Genomic DNA, 25521 nt, shown 5'->3' with positions numbered 1-25521 from the left:
GCCATAGCCACCAAAAACACTGTTTTCAACGTGACATCTTTCAAAGTAGCTGCAGACAAAGGCTCGAAAGATGCCACTCGCAACTTCCCAAGGACAAGTTTAAGGCTCCACACTGGACAGGGTCGCTTTACCGGAGGCCGGATATGGTGAACCCCCTTGAGAAATTGGACCACATCGGGCTGTGATGCGAGTGTCGAGCGAGACACCCGTCCCCTGTAACAGGCAATGGCCGCCACCTGAACCTTCAGAGAATTATAGGCTAACCCTTTAGTAACGCCCTCTTGCAAAAAAGAAAGAATAGCCGACAGAGGTGCTTGGAAGGGCGCAATACCCTGCCTCCCGCACCATGACTCAAAAATTCTCCAGACTCTAGCATAGGCGGCAGAGGTAGAAATCTTCTTAGCTTGAAGAAGAGTGGCAATCACCTGTTCCGAATAGCCCTTATTTCTCAGCCGCGACCGTTCAATAGCCAGGCCGTAAGACCAAACTGGGCCGGATTTTCCATGGAGATTGGACCCTGAGTGAGTAAGTCCGGAGTCACTTGGAACTGTAACCGATCGCCGGCTGAAAGTTGAATCAGATCCGCGTACCATGGCCAACGCGGCCAATCCGGAGCCACCAGGATCACCCTGCCCTGAAAGAGAGAGATGCGTTGCAACACACGAGGAGGAAATACATACAGAAGGGAATTCGGAGGCCACGGGAGAGCTAACGCGTCTACCCCCTCTGAGCCCTTCTCCTTGCGCCTGCTGAAGAACCGAGGAAGCTTTGCATTGCTGGACGAGGCCATGAGATCCATCTCTGGAAGCCCCCACCGCCGGACCAGTTGATCGAACGCCCGAGCAGACAGTTCCCATTCGCCTGGATCGAGAAGATTTCTGCTTAGGAAGTCCGCTTGAACGTTTTCGTGACCCGCAATGTGTGCCGCTGAGAGAAGAGGAACATGCACCTCCGCCCACCGAAACAGCACCATTGCCTCTTTGGCTAACTGAGGACTCTGGGTACCCCCCTGACGGTTGATATATGCCACCACCGTGACACTGTCCGAAAAGACCCTGGTCGGACGGTCCTGAATCAGGGACTGAAATTCCCGAAGCGCAAGCCTGATAGCTCTCAATTCCAGCAGATTGATTGACCACTGGGCCTCCACCGAGGACCACACTCCCTGCACTGAAGCTTGCAGGCACTGAGCCCCCCAGCCCAGAAGACTGGCATCTGTCGTAACTACGACCCATTCCGGCGTTGCTAGCGGCATGCCCCGGAAAAGATGGGACTCCTTTAGCCACCACTGCATGCTGCAAGCCGCCCGAGGACTCCACTGGAGACGTTGATTGTATTCCTGAGACGCCGGGAACCATCGAGAAAGAAGAGACTGCTGTAATGGCCTCATGTGGAACCGAGCCCAGGGAACCACCTCCAGAGTCGCCACCATCGAGCCCAGAACCTGAACATAATCCCAAACCCGAGGTCTGGGCGACCCGAGAAGTAACTGAATCTGAGCCTGCAACTTCTCTCCCCGGTCTCGGGATAGAAACACCTTCCCCAGACAAGTGTCGAATCTGACCCCCAGATGCACCAACGACTGGGACGGGGACAGAGAACTCTTGGGAAAGTTGACGATCCACCCCAATGACTGTAGGAGAGCGATTACTCTCTGAGTCACCGACAAACTCTCCTGCTTGGAAGAGGCGCGGATCAACCAGTCGTCTAAGTAAGGGTGTACCCGAATCCCTTCCTTGCGCAGAAAAGCTGCCACTACCACCATCACCTTTGAAAAGGTGCGGGGAGCCGTTGCAAGGCCAAAGGGCATCGCCCGAAATTGAAAATGCTGGCCGAGGATCGCAAACCGCAGAAACCTCTGATGCGGAGACCATATCGGAATATGGAGGTACGCCTCTTTGAGATCGAGGGACGTGAGGAACTCTCCCGGCCTTACTGCCGCAATAACTGAGCGAACCGTCTCCATACGGAAATGACGAACACTGAGAAACTTGTTGACCCCTTTGAGATCCAGCACCGGCCTGAACGACCCCCCCTTTTTGGGCACAATGAAATAAAGGGAATAAATGCCGAGGCCCACCTCTCCCGGTGGCACCGGCACCACCGCCCCCAGATCCAGAAGCACCTGAAGAGTCATGTGGACCGAGTCTTCTTTGGCCACCCCATTGCACGGGGACACCAAGAAAGAATCGGCGACGGGAGAGGCGAACTCTAACTTGTAACCTCCTTGAATAATGTCCAACACCCACCGATCTGACGTGATTTTGGCCCACTCCGCCAAAAAGGCCGACAGCCGTCCCCCTAAGGGAATGGCGGAGGGAGCCAAGACTCCGTCATTGTGGAGTGCGACTTGCTGGGGTACGGGCTGGCTGAGTTGAAGGAAGTTTCGCCGTACGAAAGGAACTTTTCTGTTGAAACCTAGGTCTCGAAGCAGAGAAAGAACTATATGCTGACCTGAAGAATGGTCTACCGGCCCTGGACCTCTTAACATCCTTGAAACGCGGTCTCGACGACGAGGACTTCAAAGAGGGTCTAGGTCTGTCTTCCGGTAAACGCTGAGTTTTGGTGTCACCAAAATCCTTCACCAATCTATCTAAATCTTCTCCAAACAAAAAACCCCCTTTAAAAGGGAGTTTCACGAGTCGAAGTTTGGACGCCGCATCTGCCGCCCAATTACGGAGCCATAAAGATCTGCGAGAAACAACCGACAGAGACATCTGCTTAGCAGAAGCACGAATAATATCATATAAGGAATCTGCCAAATAAGCCAAAGCCGACTCCAAATCAGCCAGTTCCGAAGGGACCGAACCCCCGGACTCCATCAAATTATCAACCATCACCTGAGACCACTGCAGACACGCCTGTGCCACATATGAACTACAAATCGTGGCCTGCAAGGTAACCGCAGCCACTTCAAAGGACATTTTCAGGGAAGACTCAATCTTCCTGTCCTGGGCATCCTTCAGCGTAACTCCCCCTTCCACCGGCAAGGTAGTCTTCATGGTAACCGCGGCCACCAGAGCGTCCACCCTGGGCAACTTAAATTTCTCGAGTTCGGCCGGGTCAACCGGATACAAGAGCCGCATGGCTTTCGCCACCCTTAGACTGGCCTCCGGCGTGTCCCATTGCGCCGTGATAAGCTCCTGCATGGCTTCATGCACCGGAAATGACCTAGGCGGCTTACGTGTTCCCGCCGTAAGGGGGTTTCCAGCCACCTTAGTATCCTCTTGAGAGATGTTTAAACCCTGCAAGGCCTTTGAAATCAAGGAAGCAAGCTCTTCTCTATGAAAAAGACGGAGAGCGGAAGGATCATCCACTTCCCTACCCGGGGATCCTCCGCTTCCCAATCCAAGACCTCACCTTCCTCTAGAGACTCCGGAAGAGATAAAGGGGAGACTGGAATAGGATCCCCATCGTCCGCGGCCGCGAGTCTGCGCTTTTTTGCTACCTGCGACTTCACTGGGGAAACAACATGACCTGCAGACGCACCAGCCTTATTACTAGGAAAAATAGAAGAGGTAGAAGGAACTGGAAGTAACGGAAAGGTCCCAGGCACCGGCTGAGCAGGCTGAGAGCTGTGCAATACGAAAGCCCGGTGCATAAGCATGATAAACTCAGGTGTAAAAGCGCCCAGCCCAGATGCCTCTGGACTTGACTGTTCTGCGCCGTAAAGAGCACCCGCGGCTCCTCCCGGCGCGCCTGACTCCCGGACGGCCTCCGAACTCCCTTCCGCCGCAGAAGAGCCCTGCAGCCCGATCGAGTCGACCGCAAGAGAAGGGGACGTTGGACGCGCTTCCCCAACTCGGGAAATGGCTAAATCACAGGCCTGTAAAAACGAATCATCTGCCGGTGAGTCCGTGCAACCGGCAGAGCAGAATCCCGACAGTGTTCTGCGCTTTCCACAGCGCGAACACCGGTGAACAGACTCTGTCGCCATAATTCGGGTTCGGCAAAAAAAAAACCCCTCTTATATATATTTTCTTTTTTTTTAAACGGAGAAAGCCGCCAAACCGCCCTGAACAACCAAACCGGCACTCGGGAACGACCAAATTGCAACCAAAGAAAGCATAAGTCTTACTCACCAGCACAACTCAGACCGCCCCTAGGAAGGAAGGTAATGGCTGGGAAATGTCCTGAAAGTTGAGAGAAAAAAGGCACAGCTCAGCTCAGGCAGGATGTTTTTTTTTTTTTTTTCAAACTGGAATGAAGAAAACACCACAGAGTCCTAGGAGACCCCTCAATCAACCGGAGGGGAGGGTGGAGAAGGGACCTGGGAGGGCCCAGGTATAGCTCCCAAAGCCGGCACCGCTCAGCCAGGCACCCCTGTCCTACTGAAGAGAGCGAGTCTCAACAGAGGAACAGAACTGAACACCAATGCACCCGGCACAGCCAGAATCCAGGAGCCAGAGAGATAGCTCCAACCCCTGCTGGGAGATAGAGCAAAACTGAATGAACAGGAGGAACACCAGTCTATAACACCAACTGTTAATCAGTTTCTCTATCTCCACCTGCTGGTCGATGTGAGCTATCCCACTTGTCTCTGGATTCATCTGCTGCTTTGCTAAGGAATAGTTAATACTATCACTAAGCCCTAAATCCACTATCAGCAACCATCTTTGGTTACGAGGATTTGCACCAGCTGAAACCTGGTATAAATTCCAGCACATAAATTGGGAGCGGATTCCCTTAACTAATACAATGCATGCATTTTAATGCATACCCCTGATCTGCCCATGTACCTCCCATCACTATGCCTCCTTTTCAGAGCCACGTGAGACACTATTCTATAACTGGGCATGTAAGTGTAGTTCTGCACACATTGGCCGTTTGTGGCCCATTTTGGCGCCTTTCTTCCATTATAACGCTTTTCCATGCTGAAAGGCACATAAATAATGCGAAATGTTAGACATCATATATAGAATTCTGTAGTAAATGTCATCTTACCATTTTTGGTATTTAAAAAGTGCTGAAAGTTTTCATTGACAAATGGTGTTTTGTTCTGCTGCAAAATGAAAAGGAAGAGATAAACTGGTTGCAACAAAGGTGCCGAAGAAAATGTGAACCAGTCTGAAACTTAAAACAAAAAACAACCCTTACACCTTAAAGCGTAGAGACATGCATGAAAAAAAATAATTTTGGCTCAGATTCTATAAACGGCACTGTCGTCAGCGGCCGCCTTTAAAATGGCTACCGATCTTGTGTCAATCACGCGACGGCACCGTTTCTAGAATAGCGGCGTTGGGAAAGGTAACTACAGAAATGTAGGCCAGGGTTTTCAATCCTACATTTCCGGTGCCTACATTTCACATAAATTGCACCTCTGGAGGTGCTTTACAATTCCTAACATCACTTCTGGCGTTAGCCACACCTATAGTGGTGTTAGGTATTGTAAAGTGTCTCTACAGGCATGATGTAGGTGCTGTTTTATAGGCACCAGTAGGCGCCTACAATTTTTTTTAGACCGCTTTTAAATGGCATTTTGCATTAACTGAGGAGCAAGTAGGGTACCTACAAGTGCCTAAGCTAAGGCATCGTTTATAGAATATGGACCTTTGATTTTTATTTCTATTTATTTCTTTTCTGTTTCATTTCTTTTGGATTTAGGGGGGAATCATCAAGCAGTGCTAACTGATTTAGCGCCTGCTAAACACTAAGAAGCCCATTATATTCCTAAGGGTGTCTTAGCGTTTACCACATGCTGTCAGCACGCGCTAATATGGCTAGCGCCCCTTGACGAACTTCCCCCTTAATCACTTGTCTTTCCAAACCCAAGCTGAAGGACAGGGTTGCGGAATCAGAGTCAGAATCCAAAAGTAATTTTGGTTGGAGTTGGTAAAAATGAACTGACTCCAACTTCAGCTTCAAAATAAAAAAACCACTTACAACAGCATATTGAATATTTTCATTTTTCAGCATTTTTTTGTTCAGGTTCTTTGTTTAAACTTCAAACACACATTTTGTGGTCTATTACTCTTAATTTTGAGTACCTGATTGTAAAACCGCTTAGATAACCTTGATAGGCGGTATATAAAATCCTAATAAAACTTGAAACTTATCCCATGTTTCTAATCCAGGGCTGTGGAGTCGGAGTCGAGGAGTCAGAGTCGGAGGAAATTTCGGGTACCTGGAGTTGGAGTCAGAAGTTCAAAAAACTGAGGAGTCGGAGTCGGAACATTTATCTACCGACTCCATTTTTGAACTTGGCATACCAATCACGAGCGATTCTTTCAGCTATAGCACCCACTATATACACAGCACAAATGTTACGAGCAGCTTCTGCGGCCTTAGAACCTTGATTAAAAGCAAAAAGAAGGTGGTGTCGAAAATGCTCATTTCTGTCAACTTGACATTCCATTTTAACGATCTGAAAATTAACCAGTGCTATGGAGTCGGAGTTGAGGAGTCGGAGTCGGAGGAAATTTCGGGTACCTGGAGTCGGAGTCGGAGTCTGAAGTACAAAAAACTGAGGAGTCGGAGTTGGAACATTTATCTACCGACTCCACAGCCCTGAATTAATCACATTTCTCTTAGGTTTACTTTACATAGTAGAAGTCAGAGCTGGAGGTTTGGTGTACTAACTCCACAACCCTGCTCAAAGCATGTTACATTAAGGTATTATAGCCATGTCCATGCCTCAGAGGACTTACAAGCTAAGGTCTATATTTACTAACGTGCATTAATATGTTAACAAGCATGATTTCATAAATGGTGTGTAAAGTTAGGTGCCTAGATCAACACGCCTAGCCGATCTAGGCGCCTAACTTAATTTTTCTAATTGGCTTAATAAGTACTGATGATTGAAAGCACCATTAAAAACCAACTAAAAAATGATTTAAAAAAAATTAGCCGGTAGGCACCTACCACTTCGAGGTAGGCGTCTACACCAAGATGCCTACCAACAAGTAGGCATGGTTAAGGGCAGATTCAGGGCAGAGTTTGAGCTTGGATTCACTTAGGAATGCTCATTTAGGCCAAGAAAACCCTGGCATAAAAGGCAGCGTGCCTAAGGTTTTAACGGCTACCGTTAGGTGCCGCTAGGTGTGATTCTATAAACAGCACCTAGCAACTGATTGACAACCACACTGAACAGTGCCAATGAGTTAAGACGCCGTTTATAGAATCAGGGCCTATGTGTTAATACATTTTAAGGGGTGTTATTTAACACAAGACCCATTATTGTCAGTGAGGCCTACTTACTAAGAACTTTCATTAATCACAATAAATGTGATAATTGCCATTTGCTGCCTGTGCTCTTTTAACATGGAACATGAACTCTTAATCCAGTTTCCTGAGAATTAAAGAAGTGTCTAAACAACAAAACTATGAGCAAAAAAGGTTTGAGAGATTGCTTTTAAGCAGGTACTGTGTACCGATCTGACCTTGATTTTATTAAGGATGTTCTCCAAGTTCTGGATCAGCAGATCCTGGCTTTTCGTATCTTCTGCAGCAAACATCTTGTTGTAACAGGATACAGGCGCCACCAGGGAATAAGTCACCAAATTTAAGAATCATCAGCAAGGAGACTAGTTCTAGTAAATAAACCAATTGAAATAATTACTTGCTTGTATTTTGCTACCATAGCCAATCTCTTTTTACTGATAGTACTATTACTCCTCATAACTTTCATAGCATTTCTAGCTGAACCCAGCGAGGAACACAGACATGTAAGAGAAAGTCCCTGCTCGACAAAGCTGAAAATCTGTTCAAGGTACTTCTTTATGTTTGAAAAATCACATATACAGTATCCTCTGGATTCTATATATGGTGGCCAAATTTGGGTGCACTACCAATGTCTGTGCACAAATTAATTGGTAACTAGCTCTTAACCATCCATTATTGGGTGGCATCAACCAATTGAAAGAGTGAAGGACTAGCCTAATGGTTAATGCAGTGCCCTGAGAACCTGAGGAACTGGTTTAATTCCCACTACAGCTCCTTGCGACTTGGGCAAGTCATTTAAGCCTCAAAACCTAGACTGTGAGCCCTAATAACAAATGTAAATTGATTTGGTTGTAGCACAGAAAAGTGGTATATCAAATACATGACTTAATTACTGATATTAATTGAGCCTCAATTAAAATTTGTGCATGTGTGTTATTCTAGAAGGCAGGGTGCCTAACTCCCATAGGGCATATCTCAAAAGAGTGTGGGGGCATGGGCATGCCAGGGGCATTCCAAAAGGTTACCCATGTAGTTACAGAATACTGGGTAAGAGCACCTAACTTGGGTATCTGTATTTATACCAGGTTTCAGCAGGCATAAATCTGACACCTAAAGATAGGCAGAAGAATCGACACTATGCACTATTCTATGAAGGACATGTACTCTTTTTGCAGACTGGCCAGCAAACAAGTAGATCAGTAAAAAGCAGTCATCCAGAAAAACTTCACAAGGTTTATTTACCACATAAATAATTAAAAGACTCAATGTGGTCATATTTCACCCTTACAAGGGTGTAGTTCAATAAAGCTTCTTGCTCTCTGCTGCTACATACAGAAAAAGAGAGAAGCTTTTGTCATCATCTTCAACTGACCAAATGAAAGTTACTAAGGGGGCATTTCTAATGGGAAAATCCAAACATACAAGTGCCACTCCAATTCTTAAAGAATTACACTGACTCTCTATGGAAAGTAGGGTGAAGTTCAAGATCATGTTGTTGACACACAAAGTCATTCATCTTTCAGAACCATATTACTTAGCGACCAGACCATACAACCATGCTACAACACACACACTTCGCTCAAGTCAAGAATGCTTATTGGAAATACCATCGTTCAAAGACATTAAATACAAAAGTGTCAGGAAACGAATGTTCTTGGCGATGGCTCTAATGTGGTGAAACTCCCTACCAAAGGAATTAAAACTAGTAAAAGACACTAAAAAGTTCAAGAAACGAATAAAGACCTTACTTTTCTCAGAATACTTTAATTAAAATTGGACTACACCAGGAAAGGGGGGAGGGGGTAATAATATGGTGAATATAGCTCACTACTTCATAGTTCATACATGATCGGATTAAGCAGGATATACAAAGAAAGTTTAAATGATGATACATTTAAATGACAACTAAAAGGTTTAGTACAGTATGTATATTTATAGAGGTTAGCAATATAAATAAATATGATTGGATATAGGGTTATTACATTAAATTTGTGATTTCTATTCCACCATTGCGGTTCAAGGCGGATTACATAAGAATTGTAATCTTAATTGTTAAGTCAGTCAAAGGATAGACTAAGGTAAATGATTTGTATGTGTATATGTATAATGGGCATCTCAGAATTAATCTAATTCTACATGTAACACCTTTATTAAGCTCTTTTGTCATAACTCTGGCAATGCAGTGTAAATCCTAGTTCATATATTGTAACTCATGTGTTGTACCATCATTACTAAAGTTACTGTTTATATGTCCATCAAAGCTGCTCATGTAAACTGCTCTGAATTAACTTCATAGTCATTAGTTAGCGGTATAAAAGCTTTAAATAAACAATAAATATTTAGGTGCACCGATCCTACATGCTGAGTACCAATTCTATAAGGGCATCTGTGTGCCAACACACACCCAAATTGGTATGCCTAGTAGTTCTCAGCCACTACGGAGCAAGACCACATTTTGTTTGAAATTGGGTTGAAGTTTATCTACTTATGGGTTTTCTAAAGCAGCCATTTGGCGAAACGCGTCAGGACTCTAAAGCAGTATGAAACATTTTTCACCATCGTTTAATCTACAGATACCGGTAAGTGCTTTACTCAATTCTTTTTCAAAGTTGAAGATCTGAATTATCTATTGAACATGTGCAATGATTGAGAGTTTGGTCACAGCCTTTAAACATCCGGGGCAATCCGGTGTAGTGGTCTGACAATCTAAGAACAATTCTGAGCACTGTTCTAAAAGAAATTTGAATTTAATGCCTCTTCAGTGTTATCTAATAAGCGTTATCTATTGAATGTAGTAATGTTCTAATAAAAGGCAAGCTCAGCACGCTGACCTTTCGCCCTTGTGTATGAATACTGAATCATTCCTCAGTCCCCCTTCCCTTCTTGACACAAAACCCCTGTCACATATTAACCCTTATCTTAATTGAGCAGTCCTTATTTGGAAAGGACATCAGCTGACAGGCCTTGAGAACATGCAAAGACTCAGGTTCTGTCCATGTGTTAATCAGGCCCTTGTCTAAGTGCTGAGTTGGAGGATGATCACGAGGTAAAAGGAGGGTGATCATGAGGTAAAAGCATGTACCTTTGTATCCACCACTGTAAAAGCATGTACCTTTGTACCCACCAATCATGAGATGTGTAAATGAGGGAGTTACTATGATGTCATTAGCTTAGAAGCATAATAAAAAGGGACTTGGAGTTAGCCCCTGGCAGCACCTCCATCCCGACTCTAAGACTGCGTGTGTGTGTTTGTTGTGTCGCATTCCTACAATTGAAGTTGGCAACTTTAACTTATTTCGCTTCCCTCCTGTTTTCAAATTTAGGTATGGCCATTTATGCCACTTCAATGGCACACTTCAATGGGTTTGGCTAAGTGCATCTGGAATTCCCTCCTAGCTAATATAAGGGATGAAAAATTACTTTGTAAATTTAAAAACCTATTAAAAAGTTGGCTTTTTAAGGAAGCTTTTAACTAAGCGATATGCATTTTAAATTCCCCCAAGACTTTCTTTTCTTTAGAAAGAGCTATAAGTAAAATCGAGCAGGTAATCTTTTACCCATCCTTTTGTTTCACATTCCTACCCTGTTATATTTACTTTATAAATTGTATTTAATCCATTTTATTTTTTCCTTGTGTTTGGTTGGTATATAGTTGTGTAAATCATTGTCTAAGTAAAATGTTATTCGTCTTTATGTCACCCTAACTTGCAACACTGTTTGTAAATCGCATTGAAGTAAGATTTTGCGATCAAATCAAAATTTTATTAAACTTGAAACTTGAAAAACTTGATCATGCAAAGCACATACTTTAATAATAACTTTATTTTTATATACCGCAATACCACAAGCAGTTCAGAGCGGTTTACAGAGGAAGAGGAAGAGAATGTATACAGACAACGATGTTACAAAAAAACCTTTCAAATTAAATTAGCATGGGGTTATGCCTCATGCCCATAACCTGCCCATGCTTCACCTACATAGATTCTCTCTAGCAGTTGCATACAAAGGGGCCGATTCTATAAATGGCACCTAAATCGGCCACGTGTCAATCACACTTAGGCATCATTTATAGAACTGCATTTCAGGAGCCTAAGTTTTTGGAGAACCATGCTTAGCGGTGCTTATATAAAGCTCCATCCATAGAAACGTCCACATAGGTATTAAGCGCTGCTAAGTGCCATGTGACAGGCTCCTATCTTATATAGAATCGGATAGGCACCTATCACCCAATAATGTGTTTAAAAAAAACAAAACAATTATTGAGGCTATTAAGGGTATTTTGCCAATTAAGGGCTCCTTTTACGAAGGCGCATTAGGGCCTTAACGCGCGGAATAGCACGCACTAAATTGCATCATGCGCTAGCTGCTACCACCTCCTTTTGAGCAGCCGGTAGATTTTTGGCTAGCGCGCTATAGCACACGCTAATCAGGTGCGTGCGCTAAAACGCTTAGCACACCTTCGTAAAAGGAGCCCTAAGTTATACACCTAAGAAGTGCCTAACTGTAAGCACCCTTTATAGAATCAGCCCCTAAGGGCTAAATTCTATATATGGCATCCAAAAATATATATTTATGTGTGGGTCATTCCATGTCAAGTGGTCCAGTATTAAAATCATCCCACTGGACCTCCTCCAAATTGAATAAAATTTTGTGTGGATGTTCCCTATAGCCTCAAATGAAACAATATAATTTTTTCAGCTGGATCTCTATTGGTTTCAGACCTAGAGGCTATCAAATATAGACGCACTGTGCTCTGAGTAAGCTAAAATGGCAACTTTGTCTAGTCACTACAGCCCAACAGAGCCTTCAAGAGAATTGAAGTTTCAAGTTTATAAAAAATTTGTTGTATACACAATGCCAAGTACTTCAATGCGTATAACAATTTAAAAATAGGGGACAAAAATAAAACAATTGTATTACAAATAAACATAAGGTATAAACGTACAAATGTAATTACCGATACAAAAGGAGAGGGGGATGAACTACAATCTTTAAAGAAAATAAAGAAACATTTAAGGAGAACACATCTGGAGGGTAATTAAAGAATAAATATAAGAAAATGGATAAATTTAGAGAAGAAGGTGGAAAAGTTTGCGACCTATACATAAGGTCTGATTAAGATTAAGTATTAGAGCATAAGATTTAGGGCTCCTTTTACGAAGCCACGTTAGCGGCTTTATCGCACGCACCTTTTTAGCACGCGCTAACCCCTGCGCTAGCCAAAACACTACCACCTGCTCAAGAAGAGGCGGTAGCGGCTGGCAAATTAGTGCGTGCTATTACACACGTTAAACCACTAATGCGGCTTTGTAAAAGGAGCCCTTAATGTTAGACAAGTTATCCTATCTATGTCTCAAATGCGTCTTTATACAAGAAACATTTTTAGAGAACTTTTGAATTTTTCTAATGAGGGTTTATCACGTAGGTTCTTCCAGAGCTGGGGTGCTATAACCGAAAAAATAGTAGATCTCCTAGTACCTATTACTTTTAAAGAAGGGATAGTCAATAAATGCTGTTTTGATGATCTGAGTGTCCTAAATGGAGAATATGGTAATACAATCCCTGCTACTAATGTGCAAAGTTTGGAATATAACATTAGTTTACCTACCCTTGTTATGAGCCAGCGAAGTAGCCAAAAAATATTAGAAAATAATTTTAATGCTGGGGGGGGGGGCGCTAGCGAGCCCGATGAGCTAGGTCGGGGACTGCACACGCTCCGGCGCTAAACTCTAAAAAATTAACTCAAACGAGCATCTAATTTCGGGAGATTTTCGCCGCGACGAGCTGTGCCGGTGGGGGAAGTCAGCGTGCTCCCATGGCGTCGGGCAAGCCTTCAAAGAGGAAAAGCGCCGAACCAGTATCCCCGAGCAAAGCGTCTTCTCTAAAATCTGACGACGCGGCTACGGCCACCATCTTGGAGGAGCTGCGCTCGATTCGTGAGCTCCTTGTGGACACGAGGCAGGACATTAATGATCTCCGTTCCGATTTTGCCTCCCTGAAGGAAGACTTTGCTACTACCCAGACAAAGGTGGGTGAATTAGAATCGCGGTTAGCAGGGGCGGAGGCGACCATTAAGAATTTACAAAAACAAACGGCTCATATTCCTGTGCTTGAAAGAGCGCTCGAGGCTGCCGACAATCGCGCCCGTCAGAATTGCTTCCGTCTTCTGGGACTACCGGATGGTCGAGAGGCCTGCGACCTTACCGAATTTTTGGCTGTACTCCTCCCTCAACTTTTGAAAATGGGTGATAACTTCAAAATTGAATTTGACAACGCTATCCGGTTACCACAGCCTAATATTATTCATAAGAAGTACCCACGACCCATCCTGGTTTCTCTGCTGAAACATCACCAGGTACTTAAAATCATGCAGCATGCTAAAATGCATGCCCCACTTACCTTCGAGGGAAACAAGATTCTCATCCTACCTGACCTTGCCAAGGAAACTGCAAAAAGGAGGAAACTGCTTCTTTCATACCGGCCTCAACTCAAATCCATAGGGGCCAAATTTGGAATGTTTTATCCCGCTCGCCTCCGTGTGACCCACAATAACGTGACTAAAGACTTTCACTCTCCTTCAGCGCTGGCTGACTTCATTGAATCAGTAAACCCTACTCTGATTGACAAAACCTGATATTTCTGTATGCTATGTGGTATCACATATATTTGATGCTCAGTATCTTTCTTTGTTTATGCCAGGAGTGTTGCTAGTCCTTTGTACCTTCTCCTACTGCTCACTGACCCGCAGTATGTTTGATGTTTTTCTGATGTTCTTCTATGTTATAGCAGTGCCTTTTAAGCTGACACTTATAGGACCAGAATGCTTGTTGTTACTCATTATGAGGTTGAAGCTGTATCACACTGTCTTATCTAGTTCTGACAAGATTCGATCAATGTATTGTTTTATATTAGTTTTATGTCTCTAACTTGTTTCTCTCTGAACGTAAAAGGCTTTAATAACCCGATTAAAAGACTTAAAATATTGAAATATACTGAATCTCACAAACCTGATATAGTATTTTTCCAAGAGACTTATCTAAATACACTGGAAGCCTCCAAGATTGCACCGAAATGGGCACACATACCATTATTTTCTCCTTCTTTGGGACGTAAAAATGGTGTTCTTACTTTGATTCGAAAGAGACCAGATCTCCAGATAATTTCCTCTCTACATGACACAGAGGGTAGATGGCTCCAAGTTAAATTATTGGTGGGCAGCGTTTATTTTTACCTATATAACATTTACGCACCCAATCAAGATTGTCCAGAATTTTTTGAATGTCTCACAAATGAGGTGGGAGCTTCCTCTGATGGTCCTTGTATAATAGGGGGAGACTTTAATCTCATTCTCTGTCCAGAGAAAGATAGGAAATCAAAAGTACCATACAAAAAATCTAAAGCATGGCACCGACTTCAGGATTTTATTTTTCAGCTGAAATTACTGGATCCATGGCGTCTGCTTCACATGGATGAATCTACATTTACATTCTTCTCACCGCCTCATGCCTCTTACTCCAGGCTGGACTTCTTTTTAATCAGTTATTCATTGGTGGAAAAAGTGAAAGACGCAGACATAAAGACCTTAGCGGTTTCTGACCATTCGGCTATTTCATTGTCATTTCATGATCTACTACCGACCAAATCTCAAAAAATGTGGAGATTCAACTCCACCTTACTGTCGGACCAGATGTTCCTGGATCATATTAATCATCATATTAGTGAATTCTTTGAGCTAAATCCAGTGAGTGACACTTCGTGGCAAATCACTTGGGACGCCTTCAAATCATATATACGAGGACAGATCATCGCCTATGCGTCAAAAAAGAAAAAGGAAGATAGACTACATTTGCAGAATCTAGAACATCAAATTTCTATTTTGGAAAAAGCCCATTTTACAGACCTCAATAATTCTACCATATATGATCAACTTGGTAAACTCCGTTATGACTATAACCTTCATCTCAGTACGGCTGCATCAGCGGAAGTGTTCATGCAAGCGGCGTCCTACTATGCAACTAACAACAAAGCTGGACACCGTCTCGCTAATTACTTGAAGATTATATCGGAGAGGACTCAAATTCCTGCATTATGTACAGATTCTGACACTACCCTAACAGACAGCTTGGATATTTGTAATCATTTTCAGGTTTACTACAAGCAGTTATACTCCACGGAAATGCCAGATCCGTCATGCATTGAGAGATACCTCGACCGGATCGATGGTCCTAAGCTGGACGCTCAAGACAATGTCTATCTCACGCAACCTATCCAATTATCTCAAGTTGTTGAAACTCTACAGTCCATGGCTAAACGGAAAGCTCCAGGACCGGATGGCTTAACGGTTGAATTTTACTTAGCGTTCCAATCGCTCCTTCTTCCAATTTTGCTGAAATACTTCCATTCTCTTATTGAACAGGGATATGCCAAAGGCTCCTTCACTGAGGCTATGATTATTGTTATTCCAAAGCCTGATAAAGACCCAATGAAGGTACAAAACTATCGGCCTCTTTCTCTTATAAACATTGATGCTAAGGTGTTTGCTAAGCTCTTGGCTCTAAGATTACAATCAGTACTACCGAAACTAATCAGTATGGAACAGACTGGTTTCCTAAGAGGAAGATTGTCTAGCGATAACACCAGGTTGTTTTCTCATGTTCTCTCCCTGGCCTCAACGTACCTGCCAGATGGAATTACTATGTCACTTGATGCTGAAAAGGCGTTTGACCGAGTGGAATGGCCTTTTTTGTTTCAGGTCTTATCATGGTTCGGTTTTCAAGACACTTTTATCAAAATGATCAAAGTTTTATACTCCAACCCATCCACTCGTCTTCGCATCAATAATGTTTTCTCAGACTCATTCACTCCGTCCAGAGGAACAAGACAAGGATGCCCATTATCACCGCTGCTGTTCAACCTAGCCCTGGAGCCTTTATTATTGGCACTGAGATCTAATCCTTCGATTCGATGTTTTCATATCGATGACTTACACATCATGATGACTGCGTATGCTGATGATGTCCAACTGTATGCTTCTATGTCTTCCTTGCCGTTTATTATCGACATCATAACTGCTTACTCCTCAGTGTCCGGTTACAAGTTGAATAAATCTAAGACTGAGGTTATGTCTCTGACAGGAGTGCCTTGCGGTGACATCATCAAACAATTGAACCTGAAATATGCCCCAGTAAAACTTAAATATCTGGGAATATACTTCGGTGACTCGATTGAGGAAACTCTAGCCCTGAATACTTCACTCATAATTCAGATAATCAACTCCACTACTTCTAGATGGTCACCGTTGAAATTATCTTGGTGGGGACGTCTGGATTCACTGAAAATGGTGTTAATCCCGAAAATTATGTATATATTGTCGATGATACCTGTACTATTCGTCTCCTCGGCATACAAGAAATTTGAAGCACTCATGTCCCAATATTTATGGAACAAAAAGGTCCCGAGAATTGCCTTGAAAAAACTAAAAGGCCCTAAGGAACTTGGGGGAGTAAATTTCCCTGACCTTTATCATTACCATTTGGCCTTCTTATGCAGACAAGGATCACAATGGCTGAATACATCTGATGAGGAACACCTCCCTATTTGGCTTAAGCTGGAGCGCAAATTGTTTGGTGATCAATATTTAAAATACTTATCGTTTCTTCGATCAGATCGCAAGATCAAGGAGAACTGTATTATTTCTGCTACTAAGATTGCAATTCAAACTGTGGATGATCTTGCCCCTCTCTCTTGGAGGGACACCATGGCTTTACCCATCTGGCGCAATCCTCACCTAAAGATACAAGGACAATACATTGAATGGCAATCATGGCTCAGACTGGGAATATGGACCATTCAACAACTCAGACACAATGATTGTTTTTTGCCTTTTAACCAATTGACAAATATTTTTGATATACCATCCACTCAATATTTTCAATGGATGCAGCTGATACACTGCTTAACTGCATATCTCAAACATAATAAACTCTCTAATGATCAACCTACCATCTTACAATGGGTGACTCAAATTCAGTGCCTTCCTGGTCAGGCTTCACGTTGGTATAAAATATTACACAAAAAGAAATTCCTCTCCCCAGACGCACTCTATGAAAAATGGGCTCGAGATATCCTTCAACCAGAATTTATTCCAGACTGGGAGACTATTTGGTTAACGTCTTTCAAAGCAATGAGGTCTTCAGCGATGCTGCAACTAGTTCTTTTTCTTTATCATAGAGTTTACTGGACTCCAGATAAATTACACAAAATTGACTCGTCCACATCGGACAAATGTTGGTCCTGTATTACTCAAGTTGGTACATATAAACACATGATTTATCATTGCCCCTTTCTGCAACATTTCTGGAATGAGATATGGTCCACTATTAGTAAGATACTACATATAGAGGAACCTATTTCGTATCCGGTGGTTATTTATGGTGCAATTGTACTTAAAACACAGTTGGATAAATTCGAGTCCAGACTGCTTGCTTGCTTGATGCTTATTGCTTTTAAGTCCATATTATCATCCTGGAAGGACTTCTCAGTTCTTTCTCATGTTCATTGGTGGAATTTAGTATGCTTATATGCTAAGTTTGAAAAAGTAGCAGCTGAAAAGACCAATTCTCTCCCGACTTTCTTGAAAGTATGGACTCCTGTGATGGACTATTGTTTGACATAAATATTTAAGATGCTATGGTAAGCCTTTTTGTTAGTTCTTATTATCATGATCGTTTTTTCTTTTTGACCTCACGTACCTATTACCCTATATGTGTCTAAGGCTTAAATTTTTGATATTAACTGCTAATTGTTCTCAGATGTTTACAGAATGTAACTATATTTTTGCAGTTCTAATCCTTGTTCATGTTATGATTTTCTTATGTTTTTGAAAAAATTTTCAATAAAAAGATTGAACTTAAAAAAAGAAAATAATTTTAATGCTTAATTTGACTCCTTCATTAGCAGTCATGGCACATGACATGCATATAGGATTTGCATTATGAAACTTTGCAGCCAACTGGAAACAAAGATGTAATTACACAAAGAAATGATATTAGTGCTTTATTCAAATATTGGCTATTTTTATGGGTGCAAATATCTCAACTATACATTGTCCATTTTTTTGTATCACTTGGAAGAGTGTCTTTTTTTTAAACTACAAAAGCCTTTCTTTTTTCATATTTGATCCGGCCTTGCTTTAGTCAGAAGTTAGGTCTCAAATGCATGTATTATTCACATTCATAAACATGCAATGGTAAAAAAGGGCATCTTTGGCATCCTATTGTGTAATATGCAAATGAGCTACAAGTGTGAAATTGCATGGTGCAGTTAAGCTTGTTGGGTTTGCCACGCTAACTTAGATTACAACATCCACTGCTTACACGAACTCTTGTAAATGGCCCATCAATAAGTAAAAGCCCTGTGCTCCTCTTCCAGAGGTCATAAGTTCAAATCCCAACCAACTCCCCCAACACATATTTTAATTTTGGCATTCTACCTTGCAGGTGTACCTGGATGATCTCATAATGAGGTCATCATTGTGCAGCTGCAAACCTCCATTTGCAATGAAGTAGAAGCCATGCTAAGGTCTGGATCTGTTTTTTTCTGTATTTAACCTTTTCCAAATGAAGTTATTATCAATCGATATATTTTTGTCATGGGCTTTATTTGCTGAATCCACCTGTTTTAAGAATGACCTCATTGGAGCAATCTTTAATGAGAAAAAAGGGTAGCTTTTAGCAAGAAACATAAAGCTGTATTTTTCATGTACTGTGCTTCAGTTAATGGATCTTTCCCTCTAATTAGCAAATAGCATTGATGTTTGTCCACAAAAATAGAAGGTTTGATGTGCCCTGTTTACGTGGTGCCTTATTAAATGTATTTTGAGCTTAATAAAGCAAAAATAAATCCCAGAGAGCTATTTAGCAGATCACTTTAAGAGTGTCCAAAGAGTGCCTACGTTCCGTCCACAGAACTCAGATCTATTTGAAGCCCAAACTAAGCTAAAAAGTAGACCTGGTTTTCATTCGCCTACATATGGATGCACTAGGTCGCTCAGTGTTATGTAAATGAATCAAAAAACACCCAAATTGAGTCATTGCCCAAAGCATGCCCAATCCACGCCTATGCCTATTGAGTTAGGCATGAGTTTTAACATGGGTGTCCATGAAATTGTGGTTGAGTCTACAAAGTGGCATCTATGTCCCTTGGATGCTTAAGTATCAATTATAGCTTATTAAGACCCTTATTTGGCCCATTAGCTACTTAGATTGGATGCCTAAAGCATGCCTAACTTTAGGCATGACTTAGGCACCCTTTGTAGAATTGGGGCCTTAGAATATATTTAAACATAAGTAAACCTTAAGTTTATATACCGCATCCTCTCCATGATTATAGAGCTCGGCACGGTTTACAAGAGCTTAATAAAGGAAGGGATAACACATTGGGTTTGGAGGTCGAGTATAGGGGGGGAGGAGAGCATTACATTTTTTGTGAAAAGCCTAGTTTTCAGGTGCTTACAGAATAGTTGGAAGGAGACCTGATTCCGTAGTGAGGTAGTAAGGTTATTCCAAAGCTCTGTGATTCTGAAGAAGAGAGATTTTCCCAATTTTCCCACATAGAGAATACCTTTTAGTGAGGGGAAGGATAGTTTAAGTTTTTGGGTGGGCCTGGTGTTGTCAGGACTCGAGGAGTTCCAAGATAGTGGGATTAGGGGAGGGAGGATGCCGTGTAGAATTTTAAAAGCTAGGCAGGTGCATTTAAAATGAACCCTGGAAATTATTGGGAGCCAGTGGAGTTTGGACAAAAGTGGTGAAACATGGTCAAATTTGCGTTTTGCGAAGATCAACTTAGCTGCAGTGTTCTGAATTAGCTAAAGTCTTTGAAGATTTTTTTTTAGTTAGACTTAGATAGATGGAATTACAATAGTCTAGTCTGGAACGGATGATGGATTGAACAAGGACGGCAAAATGTTGTTGGCGGAAGCAGGATCTCACTTTCTTCAGCATGTGGAGACTGAAAAAGCATGATTTTACCAAGGAGTTGAGGTGGCCGTTGAAGGAAAGAGAAGAGTCGATGATGATGCCTAGAACTTTGCTTGAGAACTCAAGCTGCAGTGTGGCACCAGAGGGCAGTGCGAAGAGGGTGGGTAGCTGTTCTAATTTTGGACCGAGCCAGAGAAGTTTCGTTTTGAACTCGTTCAGTTTCATTTGAACTGAGAGGGACCAGGATTGGAGTTTCGTTATGCAGGCTGTTATGTTCTCGGAGAGGTTGGTAAGGTTCGAGTCTGTCTCAAGAAGGACAAGGATGTCGTCAGCATATGTATAGATCAGAGATCTCAAAGTCCCTCCTTGAGGGCCGCAATCCAGTTGGGTTTTCAGGATTTCCCCAATGAATATGCATTGAAAGCAGTGCATGCACATAGATCTCATGCATATTCATTGGGGAAATCTTGAAAACCCGACTGGATTGCGGCCCTCAAGGAGGGACTTTGAGACCCCTGGTATAGATTGTTTCAAGGGAAGATGGATGGAAGAGTTTCAGGGAAGACATGTAGATGTTGAAGAGAATAGGGGATAGGGGTGATCCTTGCGGGACTCCGCAAGTCGGTTTCCAAGGAGCAGACGTGGTGCCATTTGTGTTGACAGTGTAGGAACGGGAACGTAAGACGTTTGAGAACCACTCTAAGACTGTGGAGTCGATGCCTATCTCGGAAAGTTGATAAATTAGAATATCGTGGTGGATGACATCAACAGCTGCAGAGAGATCGAATTGTAATAGGACAGCAAACTTATGAGAGTGTAATTTAAAAAAGGGGAAGTTTTACTAATAGGTGATTTTAACATGCCGGATATTGATTGGGGTATCCCTACTGTGGGGTCTTCTAGAAGTAGGGAGATCCTGGATTCTCTACAAGGAGAACTGTTCCAGCAGTTGGTAATGGAATCTACGCAGGAAGGAGTCATACTGGACTTAGTGCTTACAAACAAAGTGTTTCTGATGTTACAGTGGGTGATTATCTGGTATCCAGTGGTCACTGCATGGTATGGTTTAATATTAAGATGGGTGTAGAGAGGGCTCATTCAAAAATAAAAGGATATTCACCATTCACTCTTTCCAAATTGATCTACAGTGCTTCCTCCTTACCCTGCAGATCCTACAATTGTGTGGCTTTAATATGATATTTAACACATAATGCTACTCCCCCTCCTTTTCTTCCTATCCTGTCTTTTCTGAACAGATTATAGTCCAGTATAACTACATCCCAGTCATGGTTCTCCGTGAACCACGTCTCCGTGATCGCCACTATATCCAACTCATCCTTCCTTTGGCTTTCCTCAATTTCTTTTCCAATACCAAGCAGAGAAAGGAAAGACAATAATATTCACTACACACACATTCTTCACATTGTTAATAAGAGTCAATATACTGCAACCAGTCAGGTCTCAGCACATAGCAATTAAAAACTGAGTGAAAGAAAACGCCTCAGATCCCAACATCCACAACCATGCCATTGTGATAGGGAATTGCAAGTAGTAATCTCATTGGCATTAACAAAAAAATCCTCCAAAACTCAACTTTCTCTAGTTATCAATAATGAACTGTGCACAAGCATTGTTGATAGCAAGAGGCTTTTTTATGCCAATGAGATTACTACTTGTTAATTCCCTACCACTGAGACTTTTTCCTTCTCTCTGTTTTTCATTGCTATGCATTGAGCCCCAGCTGGTTGTAGTATTTCCTCAGTTTCTTTACAGATCTTATCTCATTTCTATCATCCTCCTACATTCTGCTCAATTAAACCTGCTCATACTCTGCTTGTATGTCCTGCTTTACCATTGTTGCTCCAACAATTTGGAATACCATGCCTACCCAACTACACATAGAACTTTCCGTTCAAAAATTCAAAACATTGCTCAAGACTCTCTTCTCAGAAGCATTCCCCAGCCCACCCTGATCCAGCCATTATCTCATTGTTTATGACCATGATAGGAGAGCCTCACTATGTTCTTTTTTTTTACTTATCCAACCCCCTTTGTGTTTTTTCTTTAGAAAAGTGTAATTATATTTTATGTGTAGGAGGACTTGTTTTCCTCTTATTTTAACATCATTTTGTAAATTAGGCCCTTTAAGTCATTTTCCTTTTCTTCCTGACCTACATAGATTGCTAGGATAGAGCAGTGCAATTTTGAGTATAAATGTTGCAAATTCCTAACAACAAGACAGCTATAGGGCAGGGAAAAATGTTAAGCATGTAGAACTGATTTTCAGTACTAGATGCCTAACCTAAGCTCACAAATCTAAGCAAATAAATGATTGGCTTTAGATGCATACATAAGAACATAAGCAATGCCTCTGCTGGGTCAGACCAGAGGTCCATCATGCCCAGCAGTCCACTCACGTGGCGGCCCATCAGGTCCAGGACCTGTATAGTAATCCTCTATCTATACCCTTCTATCCCCTTTTCCTTCAGGAAATTGTCCAATCCCTTCTTGAACCCCAATACCATACTCTGTCCTATCACAACTTCTGGAAGCGCATTCCATGTGTCCACCACCCTTTGGGTGAAGAAGAACTTCCTAGCACTGGTTCTGAATCTGTCCCCTCTTAATTTTTCCGAATGGCCTCTCATTCTTGTAGTTTTCAAAAGTTTGAAGAATCTGTCCCTCTTCACTTTCTCTATGCCCTTCATGATCTTGTAAGTCTCTATCATGTCCCCTCTAAGTCTCCGCTTCTCCAGGGAAAAGAGCCCCAGTTTCTCCAATCTTTCAGCATATGAAAGGTTTTCTATACCTTTTATCAATCGTGTCGCTCTTTTCTGAACCCTTTCGAGTATCGCCATATTCTTCTTAAGGTACGGCGACCAATATTGGACACAGTACTCCAGATGCGGGTGCACCATCGCCCGATACAACGGCAGGATAACTTCTTTCGTTCTAGTTGTAATACATTTCTTGATAGTACTTAGCATTCTATTCACCTTCTTAGCGGCCGCTGCGCACTGTGCCGATGGCTTCATTGTCTTGTCCACTATTACCCCCAAGTCCTTTTCTTGGGTACTCTCACCCATTAACAGCCCTCCCATCGTATAGCTGTACTTCGGGTTTCTGTTTCCTACATGCAAGATTTTACATTTCTCCACATTGAACTTCATCTGCCATCTCGTCACCCACTCTCCTAGCCTGTTCAGGTCCCTTTGTAACTCTTTGCAGTCCTCTTTAGTCCTAACTCCACTAAATAGTTTGGTGTTGTCTGCAAATTTTATTACTTCGCACTTCGTCCCTGTTTCTAGATCATTTATAAGTACATTGAACAGCAGCGGTCCGAGTACCAACCCCTGCTGAACACTACTCGTGACCCTCCTCCAGTCCAAGTAGTGGTCCTTCAAGCCTACCCTTTGCTTTCTACCCGCCAACCAATTTTTGATCCATCTATGAACGTCTCCTTCCACCCCATGGTTCTTCAGTTTCCATAGCAGGCGTTCATGGGGTACCTTGTCAAAGGCTTTTTGGAAATCTAAGTATACGATGTCTATGGGGTCCCCTTTGTCCATCCGTTTGTTAATTTCTTCAAAGAAATGCAATAAGTTCGTTAGGCACGATCTTCCCTTGCAAAAGCCATGTTGGTTTGTTTTCATAAGTTTATTCCTTTCTAGATGCTCATCGATGCTGTCTTTTATCAGTGCTTCTGCCATTTTCCCCGGAACCGAAGTCAAACTTACCGGCCTGTAGTTCCCCGGATCACCTCTCGATCTTTTTTTAAAGATGGGCGTAACATTAGCTATCTTCCAATCCTCCAGGATTACGCCTGTTTTCAGGGATAAATTACAAACCTGCTGTAGTAGTTCCGCTATTTCCTCCTATAGTTCTTTCAATACCCTAGGGTGGATTCCGTCCGGGCCCGGAGATTTGTCAGTTTTTATTCTATCTATCTGCTTGTGTACATCTTCAAGGCTTACCTCCATGGATGTTAATTTTTCTGCTTGATCTCCTTTGAAAATTTTTTCAGGTTCCGGCACGTTGGATGTGTCCTCTTTTGTAAATACTGACGAGAAGAACATGTTTAGTCTATCCACCACTTCTTTTTCCTCCTTCACCATTCCTTTCCTATCTCCGTCATCCAGCGGTCCCACTTCCTCCCTTGCTGGCTGATTCCCTTTAACATATCTGAAGAAAGGTTTGAAATTTTGTGCTTCCCTGGTTAGCCTCTCTTCATATACTCTTTTTGCTCTTCTAACCACAAGGTGACATTCTTTTTGATGCTTCCTGTGCTTTTTCCAGTTTTCCTCGGTTTTGTCCTTTTTCCATTTCCGGAATGAATTCTTCTTATCTCCTATGCTTTCTTCACTTCTTTAGTTATCCACGCCGGGTCTTTTGTTCGGCTCTTTTTGCACCCTTTTCTAAATCTGGGGACATACAGATTTTGCACGCTCACCGTGTCCTTGAATAAAGACCAGACTTGCTCTACAGTCTGCGATTTCTTTGAGCTGTTCCTAAGTTTCTTCCTTACCATTACTCTCATCGCTTTGTAGTTTCCTTTCTTGAAGTTAAAAGTTGCTTCATGAAGCAGTCCTGTATAGCCTCCAGGAATCTGGTCTCCCTAGCGCATTTTGAGTTTCCAAGACTCCAGTCTATCCCAGGATAGTTGAAGTCTCCCACAGCAATTGTGTTACCGCTTTTGCATTCTCGCTTCATCTCAGCTTTCATTTCTTCATCGTTTGCTTCGGTTTGCCCAGGTGGACAACAGTACAGGCCCATCTTTATCTCAGGCCCTTTCCTTCCCGGTATTTTAACCCATAGTGATTCCAATTTGTTGGTCGTCGCTGCTGTGCCCACTCTGGTTGAGTGTATGTTTTCTTTTATGTATAGGGCTATTCCTTCTCCTTTCTGACCTGAGCTGTCTTTGCGATAGTTTGTACCCTGGCATACTCAGGGCTGTGGAGTCGGTAGATAAATGTTCCAACTCCGACTCCTCAGTTTTTTGTACTTCAGACTCCGACTCCAGGTACCCGAAATTTCCTTCGACTCCTCGACTCCGACTCCACAGCACTGGTTAATTTTCAGATCGTTAAAATGGAATGTCAAGTTGAGAGAAATGAGCATTTTCGACACCACCTTCTTTTTGCTTTTAATCAAGGTTCTAAGGCCGCAGAAGCTGCTTGCAACATTTGTGCTGTGTATATAGTGGGTGCTATAGCTGAAAGAATCGCTCGTGATTGGTATGCCAAGTTCAAAAATGGAGTCGGTAGATAAATGTTCAGACTCCGACTCCTCAGTTTTTTGTACTTCTGACTCCGACTCCGACTCCAGATACCCGAAATTTCCTCCGACTCCAACTCCTCGACTCCACAGTCCTGGGCATACCTTT

At 42.6% G+C, this 25521-nt stretch overlaps 1 protein-coding gene across 4 annotated transcripts in view; it reads right to left on the bottom strand.

Annotated features, from left to right (window-relative positions):
• LOC117357330 (adenylyltransferase and sulfurtransferase MOCS3-like) overlaps positions 1-25521 on the bottom strand; it is a 117251-nt gene that overhangs the window by 88474 nt on the left and 3256 nt on the right. For 2 of the 4 annotated variants that reach the window (XM_033937726.1, XM_033937723.1), the window contains exons 2-3: positions 7380-7529; positions 4945-5002 (exon numbers count right to left, since the gene is read on the bottom strand). In XM_033937726.1, the coding sequence (XP_033793617.1) occupies positions 4945-5002; positions 7380-7454 (133 nt within the window). In that variant the 5' untranslated portion in view covers positions 7455-7529. The remainder of the gene's footprint in view (positions 1-4944; positions 5003-7379; positions 7530-25521) is intronic. The other 2 variants (XM_033937724.1, XM_033937725.1) reach the window with 2 other exon arrangements.

The sequence above is a fragment of the Geotrypetes seraphini genome, chromosome 3 (assembly GCF_902459505.1).
Source record: "Geotrypetes seraphini chromosome 3, aGeoSer1.1, whole genome shotgun sequence".
Taxonomy (NCBI): Eukaryota; Metazoa; Chordata; class Amphibia; order Gymnophiona; family Dermophiidae; genus Geotrypetes; species Geotrypetes seraphini.
This window is presented reverse-complemented; position numbering and strand designations above follow the sequence as displayed.